The sequence below is a fragment of the Balaenoptera physalus genome (genome assembly GCF_965194825.1).
Source record: "Balaenoptera physalus genome assembly, chromosome: 14".
Classification (NCBI taxonomy): domain Eukaryota; kingdom Metazoa; phylum Chordata; class Mammalia; order Artiodactyla; family Balaenopteridae; genus Balaenoptera; species Balaenoptera physalus.
The window spans coordinates 33,354,568-33,379,591 of record NC_138893.1 but is presented as its reverse complement, the minus strand read 5'-3'; the positions used below and the strand labels follow the sequence as shown (position 1 = coordinate 33,379,591).

General features: G+C 45.9%; 1 protein-coding gene across 15 annotated transcripts in view; it reads left to right on the top strand.

The window, feature by feature from the left end:
* PLPP4 (phospholipid phosphatase 4) overlaps positions 1-25,024 on the top strand; it is a 567,054-nt gene that overhangs the window by 458,305 nt on the left and 83,725 nt on the right. For 10 of the 15 annotated variants that reach the window (XM_082424835.1, XM_082424836.1, XM_082424834.1 and 7 more), the window contains one exon: positions 10,250-12,504. The exons of 4 other annotated variants lie outside the window; for them this stretch is intronic. In XM_082424835.1, coding sequence (XP_082280961.1) covers positions 10,250-10,449 — 200 coding nt within the window. In that variant the 3' untranslated portion in view covers positions 10,450-12,504. Of the gene's footprint in view, positions 1-10,249; positions 12,505-25,024 lie in introns of those variants that run through there. One more of the 15 variants, XM_082424828.1, reaches the window with a different exon arrangement.

The window sequence follows — 25,024 nt, the reverse complement described above, 5'->3', positions numbered from 1 at the left end:
TCAGTGATGTTTAGGGCCATACTTGGGATGGGGGGGGCAAACCAAAATTGCATCATGGTAAACTCCTGCAGCCAAAACTGAATGTGCCTCAGTTGGTACAGGTCATGGATGTGGCCCAACTATCCATTCAGCTGTGCCATCATCTGTTCAATTTGTACCCTGGAGTCAGCCAGGAGTGGAGTGTGCCTTTCCTTGGATCCTCTAATGAGCTCTGAGTCAGGCTCATTTCACCTGAATTCCCCTTTATGAGGCCATCGGTCACTGTCTATACCAGTGGTCTCAGTGGGGGCAACTGAACCTCCCAGGGGACATTTAGCAATGACTGGAGACATCTTCACAAGTAGAGGTGGTGTTTGTGGTGGTTGCTACTGGCATCTAGTAGGTAGAGGCCAGGGATGCTATTAAACATCCTACAGTGTACAAGATAGCACCCTCCCCACAGCCCCGAATGTCTGTTGCTGAGTTTGAGAAAGCCTGACCTGTAGCCACATCTCAGCTCCATCTTTCTTTCCCTTATTACGTGTTAAGAAGACACAATGTTCAGTGAGTGGAAAATTTTATTCATTCAACACTCACTTATTAAGGGAGTAATCAAAGAGGCTTCCAAGGTTTCCAGCTTGGAGAAGGGATGGATAGTGAGGCCTTCGACTGCTGTGCAGGTGGGTGTTTGAGGCAGGATGCCCAACCGAGATTAATAAGTTGTTGTTCTTTGGTGGACTGAGGTGTCCAGTGACCATGGGCGGGGGTCATCTGTCATGATGAGAATTCACGGGGAGACCCATAGGCAGCAGCACAACCTGAGAACCTCTCATTATAGACTTTAGTGAACAACATTAATATTATGAGATTTTTATGACTCCATTCCAATTTTGATTTAAGCAACTGCGCCTGATGTGGAAGGATATGCAATTACTCGATTACATATTCATATACAGTAAGTAGCCCATAATCTCAAACGCTTTGCTCTGTTCATTTTCATAGTGGTTTTCTGTTATCGACACCCTGCTGGTCTTTTCTGCCTTTCCAGCTCCACTCCAAACACACAAGTCTGTTGTTTTATTAAGTGAGGAAAATGGAGGGCACAGGCCACGGTCTGGAGGGGCACCAAAACACTTAGCAGGACCTCTTCAGAAATAAAACCACTGGCTGGATAATAAATCTTTATCTGGCTAAGGTTCTCCACGTCTTTGTGACATGCTGGCTTTCGGGTCAACCAGAAGCTAGAGAGTCCATGGGTGATGCCGACCACAGGGCCGGTGCTTCACAAGGAAGCTTTACCTTTGTGATTAACTGTGTGTTTTCAGAGTTAAAACCTGTGGAGTTTCCATGCTGGGAAGTACATCTGTAGAGGAAAACGCACAGAAAGAACAGAGCACCTCATTGAACCCTCTTCTGCCCCAACTCATCATAGTCTTGTGTGTGTGTGGTTTCCAGTCAGTGGGCAGTTATAGCTGGAAGTGGCAGGAGTGTGTTGTTTTTCTCCATTAATGGACATAATAAGGAGCTGCCTCTGCCCTCAAATCCCTGTATCTGGGTCCAGGCTTTCCTTGTGTGACTCCAGCTTTCGGGTAGCCTTCCAACCAACACTGATTCTCTAATCATAGGTCATTTTAAGCAGCCCTGAGTGCCTGTGTAGTGTTTCGTCATAAGAAAGAGCACCGGGCTTCCCTGGTGGCGCAGTGGTTGAGAATCTGCCTGCCAATGCAGGGGACATGGGTTCGAGCCCTGGTCTGGGAAGATCCCACATGCCGCGGAGCAACTAGGCCCGTGAGCCACAACTGCTGAGCCTGCGCGTCTGGAGCCTGTGCTCCGCAACGGGAGGGGCCGCGACGGTGAGAGGCCCGCGCACCGTGATGAAGAGTGGCCCCCGCTTGCCACAGCTAGAGAAAGCCCTCGCACAGAAACGAAGACCCAACACAGCCAAAAATAAATAAATAAAATTAATTAATAAATACAAAAAAAATTAAAAAAAAAAAAGAAAGAGCACCTCCCTCTGAATATAATCCAGAAAACCATGTCTCAAGGGAGGAAGCAGTCATTTGTTTCCACCCAGCCTGAGGCTGGAACGCATCCATGTCAGTCACAGATGCCATGCTTGACTGGGCTGAAAATTTCAGGATGGTGCCATTGCCTTTGCCAGGTTTCTCTGACTGGGCTGTGACGGGTCTGTGATGTGAGATTAATTTATGTGTCGTTTCCAGTCTCTGCAGATGGGGTGTTTGGGGACAGGGACACTGCGCCCGACTGTACACGAGCCACACTAAAAAGCCAGGTAGAGGCTGCTCCCTCCTCTCGCCCCACGTTCACCCCCCACACGCACGCACGCACACACACGCGCACACACGCGCGCACGCACACGCGCACACACACACATGCGCACGCACACGCACGCACGCACACACACACACACATACTGTTCACCAGGCCTCCCTCCCTTGGGCTGTCAGAAGCAATCTCTAAATTTTCTGAATGAAGTGACTTGAAAAGGAGACTTTGGAACGAAACCCTTGTTCCCACCAAAACCCACCAGCCTTACATAGAACAAGAGCGCTGAGATTCTCCCTCCAAGATCCTCCGTCCTGAGTGAACTGATCTCCCCTCGTCTTCCCTCTGCAGTCAGCTGTCCCGGGGGGTGGGGTCTGCATTCACATTTGTCTTCAGCTGCCAAATGCTGCTTGGGGTCTGGGGACCTCTGAGCCTTGACTGCCCGTGAGTCTGCCCATCTCTGCCTTCATACCCAGGGCATCCCCGAGGGAGGGCTCTAGCGGTCTGCAGCCCCAGGCCGCCCCCTCCCTTTTAATCAGAACCCACTGGACAGGGAGCTTTGGGCCACAAGAGAGGCTTTCTCAGCCAGGTCCTCTGCCCTCTGCCCTCTGCCCTGGCGTCCCTCATTTCTCAGTTCCCAGGGAAGATAGGTTTTGGCTGCTCCCAAGTCTCATTGACAACCTGGCTTCATTTATTCCAGGGAATGCTCCCCTCTGTTTCCTGTGAGTTTCTCTGGTTTCTTCCGGTGGCTCTGTGTTCAGGATAGTTCCAGAATCCAACTTCCTCTTCCCACTGTAGTCCACCCTCACCTGTTGCCTGGGTTATTGCTGAAGCCCTGCTACCCTTCTCCCTCCTTCCTCCTTTGCCCCTCACACTGCAGCCAGAACGAGCCTTTAAAGCCCTGTCACATGTGGTGCCTCACCTCCGCGCAAAGCCCCTGGTGACCCCCCATTGCTGTCAGCATCAAAGCCCAGGTCCTGCAGTGGCATTAAGATCTGGTCCCTCAGTTCCTGCCTCCCTGTTAGTGTTCTGCACTGCCCCTCCTTGTTCATGCCAGTGCTTTCCCACCTCAGGACCTTTGCACTGGCTCTCTCCCGTGCCTGGAATGCTCTTCTCTCAGATGTTTGTGTGGCTCCTTCCCTTCCCCCTCCTAATCTTAGCTCGAGTGAGGCCGTCTTAGGTGACCATTCTGCTGAAATCTCAGCCCGTCCACCACACTCCCTGTGGCTCTCACCTTTGCTCATTTATTACCACCGTCTGACAGTCACCTTTGCTCATTTATTACCACCGTCTGACAATCACCTTTGCTCATTTATTACCACCGTCTGACAATCACCTTTGCTCATTTATTACCACCGTCTGACAATCACCTTTGCTCATTTATTACCACCGTCTGACAATCACCTTTGCTCATTACCACCGTCTGACAAACTAAGTCATTTCTTAGTATTGATTATTGTCCGTTCTTATCTACTTGAGTAGGAGTCTGCAAACTTTTCCTGTAGAGGGTCAGATAGTAAATATCTTAGGCTTTATGTGGGTCATACAGTCTCTGTTGTAGCTATTCAAGTTGGCAATGGTGGCATGAAAGCAGCTATAGACAGCATGTAAATGAGTGGTGCACATAGTTTGCTGAGCTCTGTACTAGAATATACTCTCTCTGTGTGCAGGGATTTGTGTCTCTTTTGTTGGCATGACACTTAGTAGGTACTTGTGTTAGTTTCCTAGGGCTGCTGTAATAAAGTTCCACAAACTGAGTGGCTTGGAAGAATAGAAATCGTCTCATGGTCCTGGAGGCTAGAAGCGGAAAATCAAGGTGTTGGCCGGCCACACTCCCTCTGACACCTGTACAGGAAAGAGCCTTCCTTGCCTCTTCCAGCTTATTAGCCCCAGATATTTCTTGGCTTATGGAAGCATAATTCTAGTCTCTGCCTCCATCTTTACATGGTATTTTCCTTGTGTTTTTTCACATCATCTTCCCTCTGTGTGTGTCTGTCCCTGTGTCCAAATTTCTCCTTTTTATAAGGACACCAGTCATATTAGATTAGAGCCCATTCTACTGATCTGATTTTAACTTGCTCATCTTTGTACAGACTCTGTATCCAAATAAGGCTATATTCTGAGGTACTGGGGGTTAGGACTTCAGCGTATCTTTTGGAGGAACAATTCTTGATGCATAACAATGCTCAATAAATATGTGTGGAATGAATGAATGAATGATTTTGACTAAATCATATTCCTTTGTTACTAGTATCATTTTTTCTATACACTGGTTTTACTAAAATTATTCTTTGCAAGTTCTTTCTCTTCAAAAAGGAACAAAAGAAGTGAACTTTACAGTTCATCCATTCACTCATTCATTATGTTGCCTGTGTGCCAGGCATTCTCTGATGGAGGCACAGTATTGAGGTAGACAGACTTGGCGCTGCCCTGCCAGCTTACAGTGTGCCAGGTGGATTGTGCATTCTCTGTGCTATGTAAGTTCTTTTATAGAAACTCAAAGTCACAAAAACAGGATGCTTCATTAGTAGTAGAATAAAAAGAACAGAAACAATCATGTGAGGTTGTTGAGTTATCCAGAGCTGGTATTTACCCTAGGGTCTTGCGTCATAGAGCCCAAGGCACCCAGGGTCCCAAGTCACACCAGCTGAGTGATGTTGGATGTTGCTGTGGCAACAGAGAAGGATGTGTTCCTCCCAAGGACTTGACAGCACATCTTCAGAAGCCTTTCTGCTTGTTTGTGTCAGAGCAGGTGAGCAGGGCTGGCACCTCAGTAGGCCAGACTCCATGAGACCCTTTCCTGTCCTTTGACCTCATGAGAAGGGGTCGGGGTCATGCCCATTTGATGGGTAAGGATTCAAATCCAGGTTGCCTGATTCAAAGTCTAGCCCTCTTTCTACTACCACTGGAGCGTACTAGGTGTTGATTCTAACCTCCCCTTTTAAATAGCTGTGTTGAGGTATAATTCATAACTCATAATTCATAAATTCTCCCTTTTAAAGTGCACAATTCGAAGGTTTTTAGTATCTTCAGAGTCGTGCAACCATCACCACCGTCTAATTCCAGAAGATGTTCATATCTTCCATCCACTGCAGCCCCTGGAAGCCATGAATCTACTTTCTTTCTCTGGATCTCCCTCTTCTGGACATTGCATATTCCGGGCATCACACAGTATGTGGCCTTTTGTGGCTGGTGGTGTCTGTTCTTTAGTGCATCTTGTAAATGTTGTTCAGTGCATCTCAGTTCACCGAACATTTGCTGAATGTTTGCTGGGCTCTGGGGAAACGAAGGTGAAGCAGTCAAGGGGGGAGTCAACACCGAGAGGTAGATGTGGGCTGAGAGGTGCACAGACAGCAGCCCAGAGAGCCAGTGGGGACCCTGGTCCAGGCTGAGGGGACGTGGAACACCCTTCTTTTCCAGCCCACACCAGAAGCCTAGTCAACTTATGTCCTATAGACTTATAATGACACCACCCCCTGAGAGAAGATGGACCTTTCTTCAGTTTCTCAAACTTGCCACGCCCCTTCCTTCCTCTGCCTAGAAGACTGTGTTGTCCTCCCTGCCTCCACTTCCGCCTCCCCCGGGTTCACACCTGGTTATCCTGCAGGGCTGGCCGGTGGGTCTTGTCCTCAGTGAAACTCCACTGGTCCAGACAAACCAGGCCACTCTGCTGGCTGATCTCACAGACCCACCTTCTCCCTCATGGCGCGCACTGTAGCTGCAGCTCACTGGTAAGACTGTCACTTCCCCTAGGACTGGGAACATGTCTGTTTTGTTCAGTCTTGTGTCCTAGGGCCGGGCATCACGCCTGACACCTGATCCCCATGCAACATACGTGATGGATGAATGACATGAAGGCTGAGTGAGGAGACTGCAGCATGTGTACTCCGGGGACACGGAGCTCCACATGTTCCCCCAATGAATCCCAGCCCCACCCTGTCCCGTGCTACCATATTTGGGGTGAAGTCAATCCCAAGTAGTTTCTTTCCCTAATAAAGGCCCAGTTGTCCCCTGCCTGCTTTTCTGTCAGCACACGCTCTACAGAATGTGAATGTGATTTCATCAAGTGGCACTTGGTGGCATTCTCTCTCATAAAGTAAGTCATTTTGTAAATCTTGTTCACCACCTTTGTGATAAACAAAGCCCCGGATGACTTTGCTGAGAAGGCGCCTTCACTAGACCTTTCATTGCCCTGGTTACTTCTGATAACTGTGGTGGCACCTATGATACCACTTTTTACTCCGATTAAATGGGAAAACAACATTGGCAGCAATCACCATTCTCTGGCTTGCTGCCGCACCAGTCAGCCTGGGGAACATATACTCAGAATGATATGATGTCTTTTGGTCAGTGATGCACCTAATAAAATGCTTTGTCACAGAAAATAGGAAGTCAAATGGCATTATTTGTAGGTTTTGCTGTGTGGTCTGTTCAGTAGTCAATGGCTTAAATGCAGTTGTCCTGGATCATTTCAGATACTAATAAAAATAACACCCTGTGGGGCTGTTCTCTGGGGCTATTGGAAAAACGAAACAATAGTGTGACTCTAAGACCTTGAACTGGAAAAAGCCCTGGCACATTTCACAGGCTGCTGGCCACAGGCTGTGTGAAGAGTTTCTCAATTTAAGGAATTTGATTTAATCGCATTAATTACGCCTCGTGACTCCACTGAGGAATTCATAGTACATATCACTTTCCAGTTTCTTGGGTGACAAATGTTTTTTAAGTTCACGTGTTTATTTAAAATGCTATGAAAGTTTGGCCATGCTAAAGAGATGACAACTGTAGACGGCTGAGTTGGTGTGTGAGAAGAAGGATGGGGAAGGACTAGAAAGCCCCCAGTAGTGCCGGAGAGGAACAGAGTAACAGCGATAGATGCTATTTTTTTAGACAATGTATTTTAAGGTCTTGTTTTGTGTTGTGCTCTGGGATATACTGCTCAGAAGCAGTTCTCATTAAATCATTGTCACGACTCCATGACGTGGATATTGAGATTTGCGTTTGAGAGCTAGGGAGACTGAGGCTCCGAGGTGCAGAGACTTGCCCTGGTCAGGACTGCAGTGTCTTTGTCGAGGATTCCTCAGCTGGGAGGATTCTTAGGCCGGGGGTGAGAGTAGATGCTGGATTCCTTACCATGGCCCCAGATGCCTGCTCTGCAAGCAAGGATGGGCCCCTGGGTCTCACTGATGTCTCTCCGATGGTCCTCTCCTCCCCTCCTACCTTGGAGGCTACTCACCAGGGCTGAGTGGCCACTAATCTGTTTTCCTCGCTTTTCTGCCAGGTGGTGGCCACAGTTGCACCGTGTTTGCACTCCTATGGAGAGGAAGTAGCTACAGTTATTCATTCTCTGACCTGTTAGAATGACCTTTGTTTGTAAGAGATGTGTTATCCCAATCAAGGATAGGACCTACTTTCTGAATATGCCTTGGCAGTTTCCAAATGATCTGAAGGCAGTCTCAGTAGGCTGACCCTGGGGACCAAATTCCTGGGACACTCACGAGAAGGCCTCTCAGCGGCCACGCACTTGCTCCTAATGAGGGAACTGAGGCCCAGAGAGGGGAACGGGGCCCACACAGGACACCACAGGGCAGTAACCAGAATCTAGCCCCCAGCTGCTGTGCATGTATTCATTCATCCACTTCCTTCCGCCAACTTAATTCTGCATAAGGTGAGCAAAGTGCTGTTCCAGGCACTGAGGAATCAACAGCCAATGACCCAGACAGAGCCCCTGCCCTGGTGGAGTGTAGAGTCCAGTGTTAAACATTACATCATTGCACAGCTCGGTACTATTTGCCATTCTTATCCCCCAGGGGCTAATGAAAGTGTACCCCTGGGAGACAGGGTCTAGTCTGGAGGTCAGGTGATGAATCCTTGCACAAGGATGTTGAGTTGAGCTTGGAAGGATGAGTAGAAAGTGAATAGGGTGAGATGAAGGGAAGGGATTCCCAGGATTGAAGGGGAGAAGGGGGAGGAAGCAGACATATTGGAGAAACAGAAGGAAGACGGTGGCTGCAGCAGAGTGAGGGGACGGGGATGGCTGGGAGGTCGGCAGGACCAGGTATGTGGCTTTGAAGGCCGTAGGGGCTTAATCAAGTCCCTAAGAGCAGTGGGAAGGCGTCTAATAAGGTGGATAACCTCATCTATTGTTATGGAATAAGATGTTATGGAAAAACCCAAACAAACTTTTTGGCCAACCCAATATTTGCACTTGGGAAACCATCACTAGCAGCTGTGTCCACCCTCAGATGCCAGAGCAGGGTCTGGACACCTGTTCTGCACACAGTGGGCCTTCATTCTGTCATCATAGAAATGCCTGTGTTCCTTACCTGTTTTGATGCTGTTTATAAATAAAATTACATGCACTAAATTACTATATTTATTTAAAAGAGCTTAAAGCTATTTATTATAGTGATTTTAAACGTTTTACTCTTAGTCTAGTAAAAATGCTGAAGGTAGAAGCAATTCTTCAAAAGATAATAAAATACCAAAATATTGTCCTTTTCCTCAAAGATGATCCCAGTTATTCTAGATGGAGCCAGAATACCTGTCACAAAAGGGCTGATAAGTGGGGTGCAGTTATCTAAGCGTTGAACAGTTTGTTTTCTTGGAAGGTATATTTCTTTGACAGCCACCCCAAATCCCCCTGCAGGAGACACAGGAGAGTCAGCTTGAGACTTAAACTGAGGTCAGTACACAGTGTGTTGCTTACTGGGAAGGGTCTGGAGACTTAACATCCCCAGCACTGGTAAAGGAAAGCTGTTGTCCCCCATCTGAACCCAGGTGCACTGCCCTTCAGTCATGGCCTGCTGTGTTCTGAAAGCTGGGACAACAGAAAGCTTGGGATGAACCTGCCAGGGTTCGAGCACAGCCCCGAGAAGCAGTGCAGGTCAGAGTCGGGACACCAGAGTTCAAGGCCAGTTCCATCATTAACAAGGGGTGGGGCCGTGGAAGGTTCTGTTGGCCTCTCTGAGCCTGAATTTCTTCTGTAAAATGGGGCTGATGCTCCCTGCCCATAGCAGGTGTGGGAGATTCAACAAGGTAATGAAGGTGAAAGTGGAAACCCCCAAATGGAGAATGACAGTTCAGCCTGGCAGCGACCTTCATGAGAGTGCGAAGTTTCTCTTGTCAGGGGAGGTCTTCCATTATTTTAGGATCTTTTTGGCAAGAATAACCCATAGTCAGTTTAAAGGGCATGCGTGCACACGACACACACATGCACACACACACACACACACAGTGAAGATTGTTGGGATGGGCTACTTTCATGGGGTCTCTACTGGGAACCAGCTGAATGCCATTTTTGGCAAGGGGCCGCCATAGAGGTGGTGAAGGGGCCTGTTTCACCTGCAGATACCCTCTCCTGCCTTGTCTGCCCCCCCAGCGCCCTCCAACTTGATAAAATCTGCAGCTTTTTGGAGGCATTGGGCCCCTCCCGCCGGGACTGTCGAGTTTGCCAATACTGGTGTATCATAAAATGTTTCATTCACTTTGTGACTCAGAAGTTTCATTTCATCCCTGGGAAATCGCTGACTGTGAGGCAGAGGCCAGCGTGCCCTCTGGGTTTCTGCGGTGCACCGGCAGCATTGCAGGAGTCCAGTGGGAACTTGCTAAAGGAAAAGAAATGACAGCCCCCGAGGGTATCCAGATCCCATGGAGATGGCCGGAATTCTTCCAGAATTTAGAATTGATTTTCAAAATCAAGAATGCAAATCTGAGTTCATGCTGTGTTCAGCTGCATATTATATAAAGAGAAGACTCAAGTACACACTTAAAAGGGATGTTTAAGTTCTAAATATGATAAGAGTTTGCGGAGGCTGCAAGATCTATAGATCCAGTGAGGTTTTTCTTTCCTTCAGTCTTTCAGGGGGTCCAATCAGCAAACCAGTCATTGCAGCCGGTAGGAAAAGTGCTTTCTGGAAAACATAACTGGCCACATTTGAATGAATCATAACGCGTTCCTCCCGGTTTTGCTCTTCTGTCCTAGATTCTTTTGTTGGTGGAGTCATTGGCCTCATTTTTGCCTACATTTGCTACAGACAGCACTACCCGCCTCTGGCCAACACAGCTTGTCACAAACCCTACGTCAGTCTACGAGTCCCGGCGTCGCTGAAGCAAGATGAGAGGCCCACGGCCGACAGCGCACCCGGCCTGCCCCCTGAGGGGATCACCGAGGGCCCCGTATGACTGGGACCTCGGAGGAGGGACACTGAGCCCAGGCCACGCTCCACCACCTATCATAACACAGTAGAAGAGGTTTTCTGTAGTGTGTTCCTCATCAGTTGTTTCTCCAAATTATCCTTCTGCTTCCATTTTGCCGACGGTGTTCCTGCTACTTTACATGTCTACTTTCAGCTCTCCTGAGTTTGCAAGGGAAGGACCCAGGAACATTCTCTGAGAGACCTGTGGGTTTGGAAGGAGGCTGCAAGGGTGGGTGGGCGCAGCTTGGTCGATTCCTGCATCTGAAATGTTTTCTATCACAGCCACTGTCCTATGATTTCGTGGTTGTAAAGCATAATAAAATGTCCCACCTGGAAGACGTGGCGTTGCCCGTTCAGTGCACAAGTCACTCGGGGCCACAGTGAGTCTCACATCCGCCGCCAGGGTGAGGAGGCAGCCCAACGCCAGCTCTGGCTGTGGTCATTCTAGATGCTGAGCCTGGGGGCAAAGGCTGAGAACTTTCAGAACAGTCAACCACAGCTTATGTCTCTGAAATGGAGTTGCAACTTGGAGATACAGCCTTAGTATCTCCAGGGCTTTTTGAATCGTTGACTCTAGGAGGAAATGAGATGAATAAGCTCACGCATAGGCTTCCACCAAACACGATGAAAATAAAGATTCCAAGTATGGGGAGGGGGTCACTGCAGTTTTCTGAGGGCCCTGGCTACCATATCCTTTCAAGGGAACGGCTGGGTGACGATGGAGTAAGAAGCAGCCTCCAGGTAGGATTTTCTCCCCTGTAGGATCCCAGTGCTTGAAAGGTTCTTCAGGCGGTGGCGGCGCGTCCCCATCCTCTCTGGCAGGTGGCGTTACAGCAGGACGGGACGCGGGCGGAAGGCGCCAGAGCACAGTCGGCAACATGCTGTCTCTTGCTCAGCTCTTCGAACTGTTTAAAAGCGGCCAGTCGAGAACCGTCTTTAGTCTGAGTACAGAGCCTGCCGCTCCTCGGCCAGCTGGTTCTCTTCAAAGCAGCGGGCGTCCCGCCGTTCAGTTCTGACCAGGCGTACCACGTGGTTCTCCAGATTCCCGGGCCTGCTGCGATGGGAAGCGTTTCTGGTGTCTGAAGACTGTCACTTTCCAGCAGTCCATGGAACAGACTGCATTTGGAAAGACTCGAGTGGCTGTAGAAGTGGTCACCTGCATAGCTCTGCCCTGGGTGTGCCACTTGGAACCATCAGGATGTCTTTGATCAGCCACGTCCGCTGCGGGCTCAGCCTGGGAGCGTGTGAAGATCTTATCAGATGAGCCCCAGTGCAGCCCTCCAGCTGTGGTCCTTCCAAACCTGTGTCTACACTGAGCCAGGGAGCCACCATCCTGTTGTGGGGTTGGGGGAGGGGAAGTCTTGAAGTGACATCCTTCCAAAGTCAGATGTTTTTAAATTGCAGCAGTTACACTCACAAGCAACTGTGAAAACACATGTGAGAGATACTTTAAAAGCTAAGTCATAGCAATTCATGAGACATCATTTTAAATCCAGAGCCAAAATTCATGTAAAATTTTAAACAATATTCTAACTAAAAATTTCATAATTTTCAAAATAAAGTCAAAAATAAAAATGTAGGAAAAGGAGCCTTTGCTACCTACTGTTTAAAAAAAGAACACCCAATGCAGCCCGTATACCTCTTTGATTCCAGTTTTCCCCATACTCTGCATAGCAAGCAGAATGAAAGTGAGAGAGTTACACTTCAGTTAATGATGACAAAATTCTGGACCATGAAATGTAAATTTAATATAAACACTTACATTTAAAGATAAATGAAGAACTCTGAAAAGTAACAAAGAACAGAGCGTTGTTAATGCTGATGATTATTCAGTTGAAAGTCCTAAGACAGGCCATGTAAATGCGTTCATTAAATTGTAATTAAAATCACAGAGGACGTAATGACCTGAAGTGTATGGCAGGATCCTTAGGAGACGTAATTAACAGTATGAGCCAGTTCACAAAAGGCAGGTGTTTTTGTGGATCCATGTATTTTAATTTCATGCTCCATTAAGGTGAAGGAAATGCAGCATCGCAAGGCACTAATAAAACGGCCAAGGATGAAGGCATTTGTTCCCCAGTCCCTGGTCTGTTTTGGATGTGAGGCGTTACTAATTCAGGCTCTGGCAAAGCAAGTTGCAGACGTTGCAAACGGAGCCCAGCTTGAAAGTTGTGGTCCGCGAGACTCTTCTTCCCTCCCGGAGAGAACGTGCTCCGAGTCCCTCTACACTGGCCAGCGCTGTGTCCTCTGTCCTGTGGCCAGCCCAGAAGTAAGGGGGCTTGGAAGGGAGAGTCTGCAGCATTTTCCCCTGTCCCCTTTCTCCAGGTCCTCAGGTTACCTGTACACGGGGGCGGGGTGGTTTCCTTGTTCATTTTATTTTATTTTATTTTATTATTTCATTTTTGGCTGTGTTGTGTCTTTGTTACTGCGTGCGGGCTCTTCTCTAGTTGCGGTGAGCGGGGGCTACTCTTCGTTGCAGTGCGCAGGCTTCCCATTGCGGTGGCTTCTCTTGTTGCGGAGCACGGGCCCTAGGCGCGTGGGCTTCAGTAGGTGTGGCTCACGGGCTCTAGAGCGCAGGCTCAGTAGTTGTGGCGCTCGGGCTTAGTTGCTCCGCAGCACGTGGGATCCTCCCAACCCGGGTTCGAGCCCGCGTCCCCTGCATAGGCAGGCGGATTCCCAACCATTGCGCCACCAGGGAAGCCCTCCTTGTTCTCTTAATTACTGATTTCCTGGTGCCACCCTGTAGCTCCTGAGTTAGAGGGGAAGGAGGGACCCGGAATCCATGGTGAAGACTCACAAGCAATTCTCAGGCGCTGTGGCTGGGAGCCCTGCTCCTGCCTCTCTTTTTCCCTGAGGACAGGATAGGGGAGAAGGGGACTGTGCTACGGGGCTGTTCTTAGGGTGTCCTCTACTCTGGGAGGGAAAGATCTCGGAAACGATCACGTTTTATTTTTGGTTGATATTTCAGTCAGTGCTGCGTACTGTGTCCTGTAGGGCCACTATCAACTCATCTGCTGAAGCCCCAGTCCCACGCATCTCCCTTGATGGTGTCTTTTCCCCGATTCCCTTCGTCCGATGCATAAGCAACTCCTCTTGGTTTTACCTTCAAAATACACCTCACACCTGCCACTCCTCACTTGCCCACTCCTCCCCTCCTTTGCTGTTGCCGCCCTAGTCCAAGGGGTCACCCTCTCTCACCCGAACTGCTGTGATGCCTCCTACCTGCATCACCACGTCCACCTCTGCCCCCCAATCCATGGTCCACTCGGGAGCCAAAGTATCCATGTGTGTGCACGTGCATGTGTGTGTTCATGTGCGTGTCTGCATGTGTGTGTGTGTGTTGGAGGGCCCAGCATTGAGGCCAGGTAAGAATCATGGGACTGGAGATGTACAAAATATAGTCAGTATTTAATTCACAACTCACACGGTTTATTGCACCCAATCAGCACACAGCACAGGTCAGACGGAGTAGGGAAAATAGAAAAAGGGGGTAACGAGCCCTCCTAGGAGAAGTCCGGGAAGGAGGCGTCTCAGCACAAGCGAAGGTCCCGGGTCAGGCACAGGTCACAGGGCCTTGGGCAGCTCCATCTGGAACAGCCCCCAGCAGCCTGGAGTCAGGGCCTTCCAGCAGAAGGGCCTTCCAGCCGCTTGGCATGGGGTCTCTTTTTAAGGAGCAACAGGGGAGGGGTCTTGGCTCTACCAGTTGTTCTTTGTGTTCCAGTGATGTCCGTGGTGCATCAGACTTCTTATCTCAGTACCACTGTTAGTTGATCCCTCTAAGACACTCACAGTCCTACGGCAGACATTTCAAAACAACTACATGGACGTTTACATTGGCCGCTGTGACTCCATTTTGAGCTACTTAACATGTCTTAACATGGCTTAAATCCTGTAAGTATCACACAGAAGAATCACATCATAACCGTGTGTTCTTTTTTTATTTGGGTATTATTTACGTAGAATACACCTCACCTGTTTTGAACATCCAGCTTTTTGAGTTTTGATCATTGTACACGGTTGTGTAACCACCACCGCAAGATACAGAACTGCTCCCTCCTCCTGGGAGTTTCCTTTTCTCCTCTGCTCGCAGCGCCCTCCTCTGTCCCTAGCCCCAGGCGACCATGGATCTGCTTTCTGTTAAGGTTGTACCTTTTCTAGAATGTCATATAAATACAACCAAGGTTTTTGTTACTGACTTCTGTCTGTTTTTGAGATCCATCCACCTCATTGCGTGTCTGCTCTGGGCTCCCCCGCCTCTGTTCATAAACCAGCTGAGCAGTTTATTCCCTCTGCACCCCTGTGCCCTCTGCACCCAGCGGCTCTGCCTGGGCTCCTCCTTGCCTGGCTCTTTCTCTTTCTTCTGGTCTCAGATGCCTCCTCCTCCAAGCATCCCTCACCACGCCAGTCCTCTACTCTTCTTGACACACACACACACACACACACACACACACACACACATATAATTATTTTTCTCTCAGATTCTCCTATTAAGTTCCTTCATGTCACAATTATATTATTCATATACTCTTGCAGGTTGAATGGCATCCCTCAGAATTCATCTGTTGAAGTCCTAACCCCCAGTACCTTATGATGTGATCTTATAAAGAGAGGGGCTCTTTACAGAGGTAATCAGTTAAAATGAGGTCATTAAGGTGGATACGAATCCAATATGATCTGTGTCCTTTTAAAAAGGGAAAGTTTGGAGATAGACCCACACGGAGGGAAGACTGTGTGAAGATGGCCATCCACAAGCCAGGGAGAGAAGCCTGGGACAGACCCTTTCCCTCACAGCCCTCAGAGGAACCCACCCTGCTGACACCTTGATCTTGGACTTCTAGCTCCAGAACTGTGAGACAATACACTTCTGTTGTTTAAGGCACCCAGTTTGTGGTACTCTGTTACTGCAGCCCTGGCAAACAAATACATTTTTTTTTTCCTTTCTGCCCTCACCAGAGTGTAGGTCTGGTGGGAGCAGGGACCCCTCTGTCTCATTCACAGTTCTGTCCCCAGGGCCCAGCACAGAGGAGACCCTTGGTATGTTGCTGAATTAAAGAATGGGCACATCCTCTTATTTGTTCTCACCATTATCCCTCTAAGGTTGGCTTATCAAATTTAGGTTACCTATTTGAGGTGACACAACTAAAAGCGAGAGAATTCTTGATTCCTAGTCCCGTGTCATTCCAATTACTCCATAGTTCCCTGAGAGCCAGCTTGAATAAAAGAAAATCTACCAGCCTTCCCTTCTTGTAGAATACAGAATGCTTGTTCTCCTGAAAGTGTTTCAGAAGGTTCAAAGCTATCACATTTGAGCTGTGGAGAGAGAAGTAAAAATAACAACAAAACAACATAGCAACCAAACCCAGATACCTTGAAGGAGGTTATCTACATGAAACAAAGCAAACCAATCAACTTAACAAAAGCCTTCTTTTCTTAACCTAAGTATTGATCATCACACTAATACCCCAACCCATCCTTATATGATATAATTTATTAAAATTTGATTAAAAAAATTTTTTTTGAAATATAGTTGATTTACAATGTGTTAGTCTCAGGTGAACAGTAAAGTGATTCACTTATACATATATATAAATATATATATTCTTTTTTTACATTCTCTTGCATTATAGGTTATTACAAGATATTGAGTATAGTTCCATGTGCTATACAGTAGGTCCTTGTTGGTTATCTCTTTTATGTTTAGTACTGTGTATATTTTAATCCCAAACTCCTAATTTATCCCTCTTCCCCCCCCACCCCTTTGGTAACCATGAGTTTGTTTTCTATGTCTGTGAGTCTATTTCTGTTTTTTAAATAAGTTCATTTGTGTCCCTTTTTTTAAGATTCCATATATAAGCAATATCATATGATATTTGTCTTTCTCTGTCTGGCTTAATTAGTATGATAATCTTTAGGTCTATCTATGTTGCTGCAACTGGAATTATTTCATTCTTTTTTTATGGCTGAGTAATATTCTGTTGTATGTATATATACCACATCTTCTTTATCCATTCATGTCGATGGACACTTAGGTTGCTTCCATGTCTTGGCTATTGTAAATAGTGCTGCTATATTACAATTTGATTTACAAAGATCTTTCAAGAAGCTGTCCATTGCACACTTAGAACTGCAGGCCTATTGATTAAAACATACCTGTAAACTGTTGACCTGAAACGAATAGACCACCAGGTATTTCTCCAGCAAAGATGGGTTTATTTAGGATCAGCAGAGAATTGCAATTCAGGGTCTGCAACCACAGCAGGCCACGGGCAAGTCCCCCCATGGCAAAGGAAGGAGAACACTTTTATAGAGGCGGAAAGGAAGTTGGGAGGGCCACAGTAAACAAAGGGCCTTGGCTTTCCACTGGCTGAGTCCTTGCCAGGAAAGAAGAGTCTTTCTTCTTCTTGTTGGGCTCTGCTCTCCTCACAGGGTGTGATAGCTCCCCCTTCTGGTCTCCCAACTCTATCTAATTGAGGCTTCTGTTCATTAATTTTTTACAAAACCAAGGGGCATTTGCCAGAAAGACAAGAAAAGGAGAGGACAGAGTCGTTTTTAATTTGATACCCGAAGAACTATGAGAGAGCGAATTCAAAACACCAAGTACAGGCATGCCTTGTTTTATTGAGCTCTGCTTTTTTTTCCCACCATTGAAGGTCTGTGGCAACCCTGCATCGAGCACGTGTATCGGCACCATTCTTCCAACAGCATTTGCTCACTTTGTATCTCTGTGTCACATTTAGTAATTCTTGCAATATTTCAAATTATTATTATTTTATTATATTTTTATGGTGATCTGTGATTGATGGTTAGCAATTTTTTAGCAATAAAGCATTTTTAAATTAAGATAGGTACATTTGTTTAGACATAATGCTGTTGCACACTTAGACTACAGAACAGTGTAAACATAACTTTTATACGTACTGGGAAACCAAAAAAATTCAAGTGACTCACTGTATTCAATATTTGCTTCATTGTGGTGGTCTGGAGCCAAACCCACAACGTCTCCGAAGTCTGCCTGTACACGTGGGGAAGTGCCTGGGAAGTGAGGGCAGGCAAAGGATAACAAATATATTATTTCTTTAAGTGGCTGAACCTTGAAGCAGGTTTGCAGTGAGACAGCTCATTCAATGAAATCATTTTTTCTCAAGGTGCCTAAGTGGTATAGCTACTGCTTTAATGTGAAATTAGTTAAGTCTGGGGAATGATAGAGCATTTAATTTGCAGTTCAGCACTGGTGTGTTCTAACTCTTGCTATTTTCTTTTTAGTGGTTCCTTCTCCTCTGTCTCTATGTACTTCAGAGTGTCTTTTCTGCATTCCTGTACACTGGTGTACGTCTGTGACTTCTACACTTATCTTTCCTTCTGCCAGGTACCTCTGCCTCTCTCTCTCTCTCTCTCTCCACCTGCACTGATGGTGCTGAGCCTGGCAGTTTGTATAGAACTTCATCAGTCTCCCCCACAGTGAAAACTGATCTCTTCTGTTCCACCAAAGGGAGAGAAATCCCTTTAAGTGTACGAATGCTATCTCATTATCCTGGGGCTGGAGAGAGGAACTTCTCAAACTTTGTCATTTCAGTAAGAAAGACCTTTGAAATCTTTATAATTGTCTTCACACTCATGTCTTTCTTCTTTTTCCCAGCAGCTAAAGCATAGGTAAACAGTGCTGAAATCTCATTGGCTGCTCCATGAAGGGTAGGGTGATTTATTCAGATATTAGTTGGGGTCCTGTCTTTGCTGCAGGGGAAATCAAAAAGAATGAGAGCCTTTATCATTCTGTACTCTGGGTTTCTTTCTCCCCCAGGTCCCGAAAACCTGTTTCTCTTGATGGCCTTAGGTTACTGTGGGGACAGTGTTGGGTGTTCTGGGGAGACAGGGAGGCAGGAAGGGCTTTCTGGGGCGGGGCGGGGGCAGAAGCAGCACAAGTCTGCGTGTTGAGCTCTGACTTAGGCGTTGAGGAGACATCAGTACACAAAACAGACAAACGTTCCTGTACGTGTGGAGCTCACATCCGGTGGAGACTGAGAATGATGGTCTCAATGATGAGAAGAGAGCCTCCTGGGTAATGGGGGAGAGAAGTGGAGGCTTGGCTGTGTGATCTGCCTGGAGAGGGGGGACCCGCACATCTTGGAGCCCTCAACCTCAACCAAGATTGACAGATACCAGGGCTGTAAGAAGGCAGCAGAATCTCTATACCTGAGGAACCACATGGGTTTGAGCAGTGAGTGGGTTGGCAAGGACTGGAAACCATGGGACCCCCTAAGCATTCTCCTCTGTGTAAGACCCCCAGAGCCCTACCCAGAGGTGGTAGGAACAGCCCCCAATTCACTGAGCCTGGATTCTTTGCCAGGCCAGAAGGATTGTGTTGGGGACTCAGAATCAAAATTAATTTGAGTTAAAGAAAAATAAAGTAACTTGACATGTATTGCCCACTTAAGTTCATAATTTCCAAGTCTTACCCAGACTTCAATGGAAGGTGTGTGCTCAATGGCGTTGTACAGGTATGTGACTTTTTGTCTTTCAGAATATTGTCCGTTACTCCCTATATATTTGTTAACTCAGTCCTACTCAGTTTTGGTTGAAAAACTATAGCTGAGTGGGTAAGAGTGACACCTCTAGAATTATTCAGATCTTAGCTCAAACACAGATTCATACCCATAGATTTATATCCCACCTGTACCATGTGGCCTTGGGCAAGTTACCTAGATTCTCTTACCTTCAGTTTCTTCATCCGTAACATGGTGATAATGATAGTATTCATCTGAGACATTACATGAGAATTAAGCAAATCAATGCATGTAAAGCATGTAGGTAAAAGTGCTTGGCAGCTGACAAGCACCTGAGAAATGCTGACTCTAATTTTTACTTTTTCTTACTGACTAATCTTGGAGAAAGGGACTATTAGCGATCACCCACCATGAAGTTTTGAACTAGACAACTTCTAAAGTTCTGTCCTTCTCTAAATCCCAAGGACGATGGGTCTCTCATAGGGCTTAGTCTCTTCTCTTCCTTCAACTTACACAAGATTAAAGCCATGATTGCAAATTAGACTAAGAATACAGTGGCTTCATCCTTTAATGTGGAGGATCTGGGGTTTGCAGGAGACCAGCCAACAATCTGAGTCATGGCAGGGAGAAGATAAGGCAAGGTTTGGGTTGTGTACACTGCAGCATTCTCAACGCAGTTCATAAACACATCTTCCCTTCTTTGGAACGTTGCGCCTTCCAGTACATAATGAAAATTGCCCCAAAGAGTGAGTAACTAATTTGACAAATAAATGAAAAAGAAAAAGAAGAGCAGAGAAGACATCGAAACAAAGAAGTTGGCTCATCTTAGTCCCAGAAAATGATTTGCTAGAGGGCAGCTCCTTAAGGGATGGACATGTGGCCTGAAGCAGACCAATCAGAGCTGCCAAGACTCAGTTTCAGGATTTCTGTGGGAACCACTGAAAAAGAGAAGTTCTCTTTTGCTTGAGATTGCTGTGAGGATGCAATGGGAGCCTCAAACAGCTACAGCCATCTTAGCAGCAGAAGAGGGTATCTGCTTGTAGGTGGAGCCCACACAGGAAATCAGAGCCAAAAGACAGAGATGAAACGGATGACATTGTCTACGCCTCTCGACCCATCTGTTCCAGAAACCAGACCTGCCCCCGGCTTTTTAGTCACTTGAACCAGTGAATTCCCTTTTCCTATTTAGCCAGATTTAGTTTCATTCTGCATCCCAGGTGACCAACAAAATGGACACTGCTTTCAGCAAGGGCCAGTAACCGCGAAGCCCTGAAACACAGTGCCCACTTCCTCCCTGCCCACTGGTCTCCTTTCTCTTGAGTGTGAGTCTGTCTGAGCCTTGCATTTCTTTTATGAGTTTCATTTGCTCCTAGTCCTATTTCCGGCTCAGCTTCAGCCCTCAAGCCAGCCATGGCACTCCGTTCTCCTGGCTGATGCCTGGAGCCTGTCCAGTGGAACTTTGTGTCACTCAACTTTCTCCCTCATCAACACGCTGTTTTCTGTCTTGGGTGATGCAGGCTGAATGCAGAGCACCTCAGCATGCTGGTTAGAATTCCGTGGCCTTCCTTCATCAGCCTGAGTGTGTACATGCAGCTAGGCTACGACTTCCATTTCTGTCTGATGGCTGAGAGCCACAATTTTACCCTGTTATTGATACCTGCTATGTCCTTTTAGAAAATGTAGGGATATGGCTGTCCAATTTCTGCAAATATGTGTATATAAATCCATAACTACACATTTAAATCCACCCTTACTTTGATGTGATATGAAGAGAAAAGGCAGTCCTCGTAGTTTGCTTTCCAAAGAAACAAGACGAAAGTAAGTTAATACACCATCAATATCACAAGCAATGATGAAACACATTAAATACTATTTGAGAATTATTTTTACAAGTATGATGTTAGTTTTCCATGAAGAGTTGTGACAGTTGCCTTGATTTGTGAATGACATGTCCCCCTGCAGGCAGGTGGGGAGTTTCTAGGGTCTCAGTTTATGCTTATGAAAAGAGAAGCACCACATTTAGTGGGTGAAGGAGTCACCGAGCTTGGTGTGCACTCAGAGGCCGTGTCTTCAATTGTGCTATGGTGTGCAGGCTTAGGACACTCATCAGAAGGCCTCATGTTTATAAAACTCTTCTTCTTCTATCAGCTGCTATATGGGACCAAAAATTTGTCATCTGAATTGAACCAAGTGATTTCTTGACTCTCAGCTCTCCTATTTCATGTTCAGGAGGTGTGTAGTGAAATGAAAAGTGGGGGCTTGAGGCTGACATTCTGGAAAAAATATGATCCCAAAGCAACATTTCCACCATATTTCTTTGAGTAAATAGGATCCAAGAGTCTATTTTTATGGAGCAAGAGAGCTACCACATTAGCAGATTTGAGTCTAGCACTTCCAAAGAGACTTGGGGAATACTAGAGGCATGTGATTGGTGTTTCTGAACAGTGTTTCAAATTTATATATATATGTGTGTGTGTATGTTTATTTAAGTATAATTGTACAATATTATAGAAGTTACAGGTGTACAATATAGTGAATCATAATTTTGAAAAGTTATACTCTGCTTGTAGTTATTATAAAATATTGGCTATATTCCCTGTGTTGTACAATATATCCTTGTAGCTTATTTTATACCTAATAGTTTGCACCTCTTAATCTCCTACCCCTATGTTGCCCCTCCACCCTTCCCTCTCTTCACTGGTAACCCTTAGTTTGTTCTCTATATCTGTGAGTCTGCTCCTTTTTTGTTATATCACTAGTTTGTTGTATTTTTCAGTAATATCACACAGTATTTGTCTTCTCTGTCTGATGTTTTTTAGTAAGAAAGGAAGGAAAGAGGGAGGGACAGAAGGAAGGAAAAAGGACGAGAGGAAGGACGAATAGAGGGGGGAAAAAAAGCAGAAAAAGAAGGGAAAAGAAAAAGAAACTGAGAGGGTCAGAATTTTATTGCAGTGTCACTGTCTCGAGGGGAGGACACTTGGGCTGTGACCGGGTTTGGGGAGTGGTTGAAGGGGTTGGAGCAGAGTATAACACAAGAGCCATCATTTGGAAACCTGAGTGGACTGTTTCTTGCATGAGAAGGAAGAATTAGAACCAGTAAGTAGGAGAGATACTTCAGTTCCATTGTAAGAACTTTCTTAGTAGAGAAATGGGCTTCCAAGTGAGGTAGTGCGTTCCTTATCTGGAGATATGCAAGCCGAGACCAGACACATGCAGGGTGTGTCTATGAGGGAATTCATTCACTGGGGAAAATGTAAGACTAGCTTACTGCTTAGAGTCTGTGTTTCATGTTCAACTCTTGGAAATTGAGGTGATCTTAATGGGATACCTAAGAGAAGCTCAGGTCTTTTGGGAACAAATACGGGCAGACCTCAGATATGCTGTGGGTTCAGTTTCAGACCCCCGCAATAAAGTGAATATTGCAATACACAAATTTTTTGGTTTCCCAGTACATATAAATATTATGTTTACACTATACTGTGTACTGTAAAAAACAAGGTACATACCTTAATTTAAAAATACGTCATTGCTAAAAACTGCTAACCATCATCTGAGCCTTCAGTGAGTTGTAACCTTTTGCAATAACATCAAAGATCACAGATCAAAGATCATCATAGCAAAAATAATAATGAAAAAGTTTGAAATAGTATGAGAATTACTGACATGTGACACAGAGACATGAAGTGAGCAAATGCTATTGGAAAAATGGTGCCGATAGACTTGCTGGATGCCGGGTTGCCACAAACCTTCAATCTGTGAAAAACGCAATAGCTGTGAGGTGCAATAAAAGGAGGTACGCCTGTAACTCAGGCTCCTGGAGAGTTCAGAGGAAGAAACAAATATGGCAGCAACCACAAAACACACATCAAGTAACACTTTGCAATAATGAGGAGGTGATTACTTCCCTTCAAAAACCCCACAGGGAACAATAGTAGGTAAAAGTTAAATCACAGGCATTTTCCCCTCATTATCTAGTCAATTACTTGAGTTGCCTTTCTAATTAGCCTGTGCTGTCAGCTCTGGAGAGCTCTCAGAACCCAGTGAGACGGCTGTAAAAGTCACTCAGTCCCAAACTGTGTGTGGTCATTGTTGGCCAGAACCCCGCTACCCACACAGTGACGTGACTAAGAGGCACAGCAGAAGCCACTTCAACTCCAGGATGTATAGTATAATAACATTTGGAACTGCTGAATGGCCCTGCAATTCAGTGTGCCCAGCGTACTCAAAGAGTGGACAAACATCCTTCTTAGGGTTAGAGATTTGCTTTCACACTCAAAATCTACACATCAAGAGCCTTGTGTGTGTGCCAGTGGTGGTGGTCAGGGGTGGATGACATTTAAAATAAATGCTTAAATTTGAACTGATTACTTGGTTAAATGAAGCTAAGCAAAAGCTAAGTTCCTAAACTACCGCATAGAAGCTGAGATGGAAAAAATGTCCTTCTCCCTCCTGTTCTTCGCAGTCTATATTCTGTGTACGTGGTGACTGCCACTTTCTGCAGGCTGTGCTAGGTAGCTATTTGTAAAATCACAGTGATTGAATGTTGGGTTGCTTTTCAATGTACTTTTTAAAGAAAAGAAATAATTTGGCACAGTTCCCCAAGAATAATAGAGAAGACTGAGGTACAATCCAAATAGAGTCTCATTTTGCTTTTCCCTACTTTCATCTTTTGGGATCTTGCCAATATTTGCTATGTGTGTTCTCATTCACTGGCTTTGAAATCACTGTAGGCATGGAGATGGGGAAGTAGGAATGGGAGACAATTTTACAAAGCCCAGAGAAGCTGAAAAGGAAATTGGCGCATCACCTCCCTGGAAAGAATTTATCTAGTATTTATTATTGTCACGAGCTGGGGGTGAGCAACTTTTCTTTATCTCACCCATGCAAGCCCAGCCTTTGTTTCTTCCAAGGCAGAAGCTATCAGGTGGCCTCTGAGGACTTGTTGTAAATTTTTAGTTAATTACATGTCAAGCACATCAGATGGTAGGTAAACAGGAGTGGCTTTGTATTTGAAGACTCTGACAGGAGTAAAGTAAGTTGCTAATTATGAAAAGGAGAATTTGGATAAGAGACAAAAATACACCTAAAGGATTTAGGCTCTTACTGTCTATTTCTATGAACTAATTTTTTTCTCCTGGTTATAGGCCACCATTCTTGCCTCATGACTTGTTTAGTAATTTTTAATTGTATGCTGGACACTGTAAATTGTACCTTGTTGAGCATATATACATTTTGTCGCCTTCCTTTAAAGAGAGTTGGCCTTTGCTCTGGCAGGCAGTCAACTTATTTGAAGAGCAAACTGTTCCTTTGGAAGATCCTTTGTGTTTAAGTTTTATTAGAATGATCCTAAAGTAGCCTTTGTTCGAAGGCTAGTTAGACCTACTAAATGTTGTGGCCCTTGTAAAATCTCTATTAAATACCCTGGGTATTCACTGTGGTCTTTCCACTCTGGCTGGTGGAACTAAAGTGTCTCCCAGCCGTATGTAAGCTCTGGGAATTGTTCGTCTCAGTTCACAGGTTGCTGTTCCTTACCCAGCCCCATGGAGTTTCACTCTAAAAACACACAGCTTAATATCCAGTCAGACTCAAAGGGATACCTAGACAGACTTCTGGAGCTCTTGCTTTCCATAGTTCCTTCCTCTCCAGTACTCTACCCTGAAAAGCTGCCTCAGTCTCTCCGAACTATGATTTCTGTCTCTTCAGTTCAACAAGATTGCTGTGTTCTGCTTGGGATCTGTCTCCCTGCACTGAGATCTGGAAAGTGCCTCCAGGCAGAAACCCAAGGTGATTGTAGAGCTTACCTTGTTCACCTTGTTTATCTCCCTTCTCTAGGGATCACATTCTTATGCTGCCTGTTATCCAGTGTCTGAAAACAGTTGTTTCACATATTCTGTTTGGTTTTCTAGTAGTTCATGGTGGGAAGATAAGTCTGCTACCAGTTACTTTGTCATGACCTGAAATAGATGTTCTCAGTTTCCTAGTCTCTGGGTGCATTTTTGCACTGTTTCTGCCCCAACAGTTCAACAGAAAATAAGCAGCTGAATGGAAAATAGGACCCTG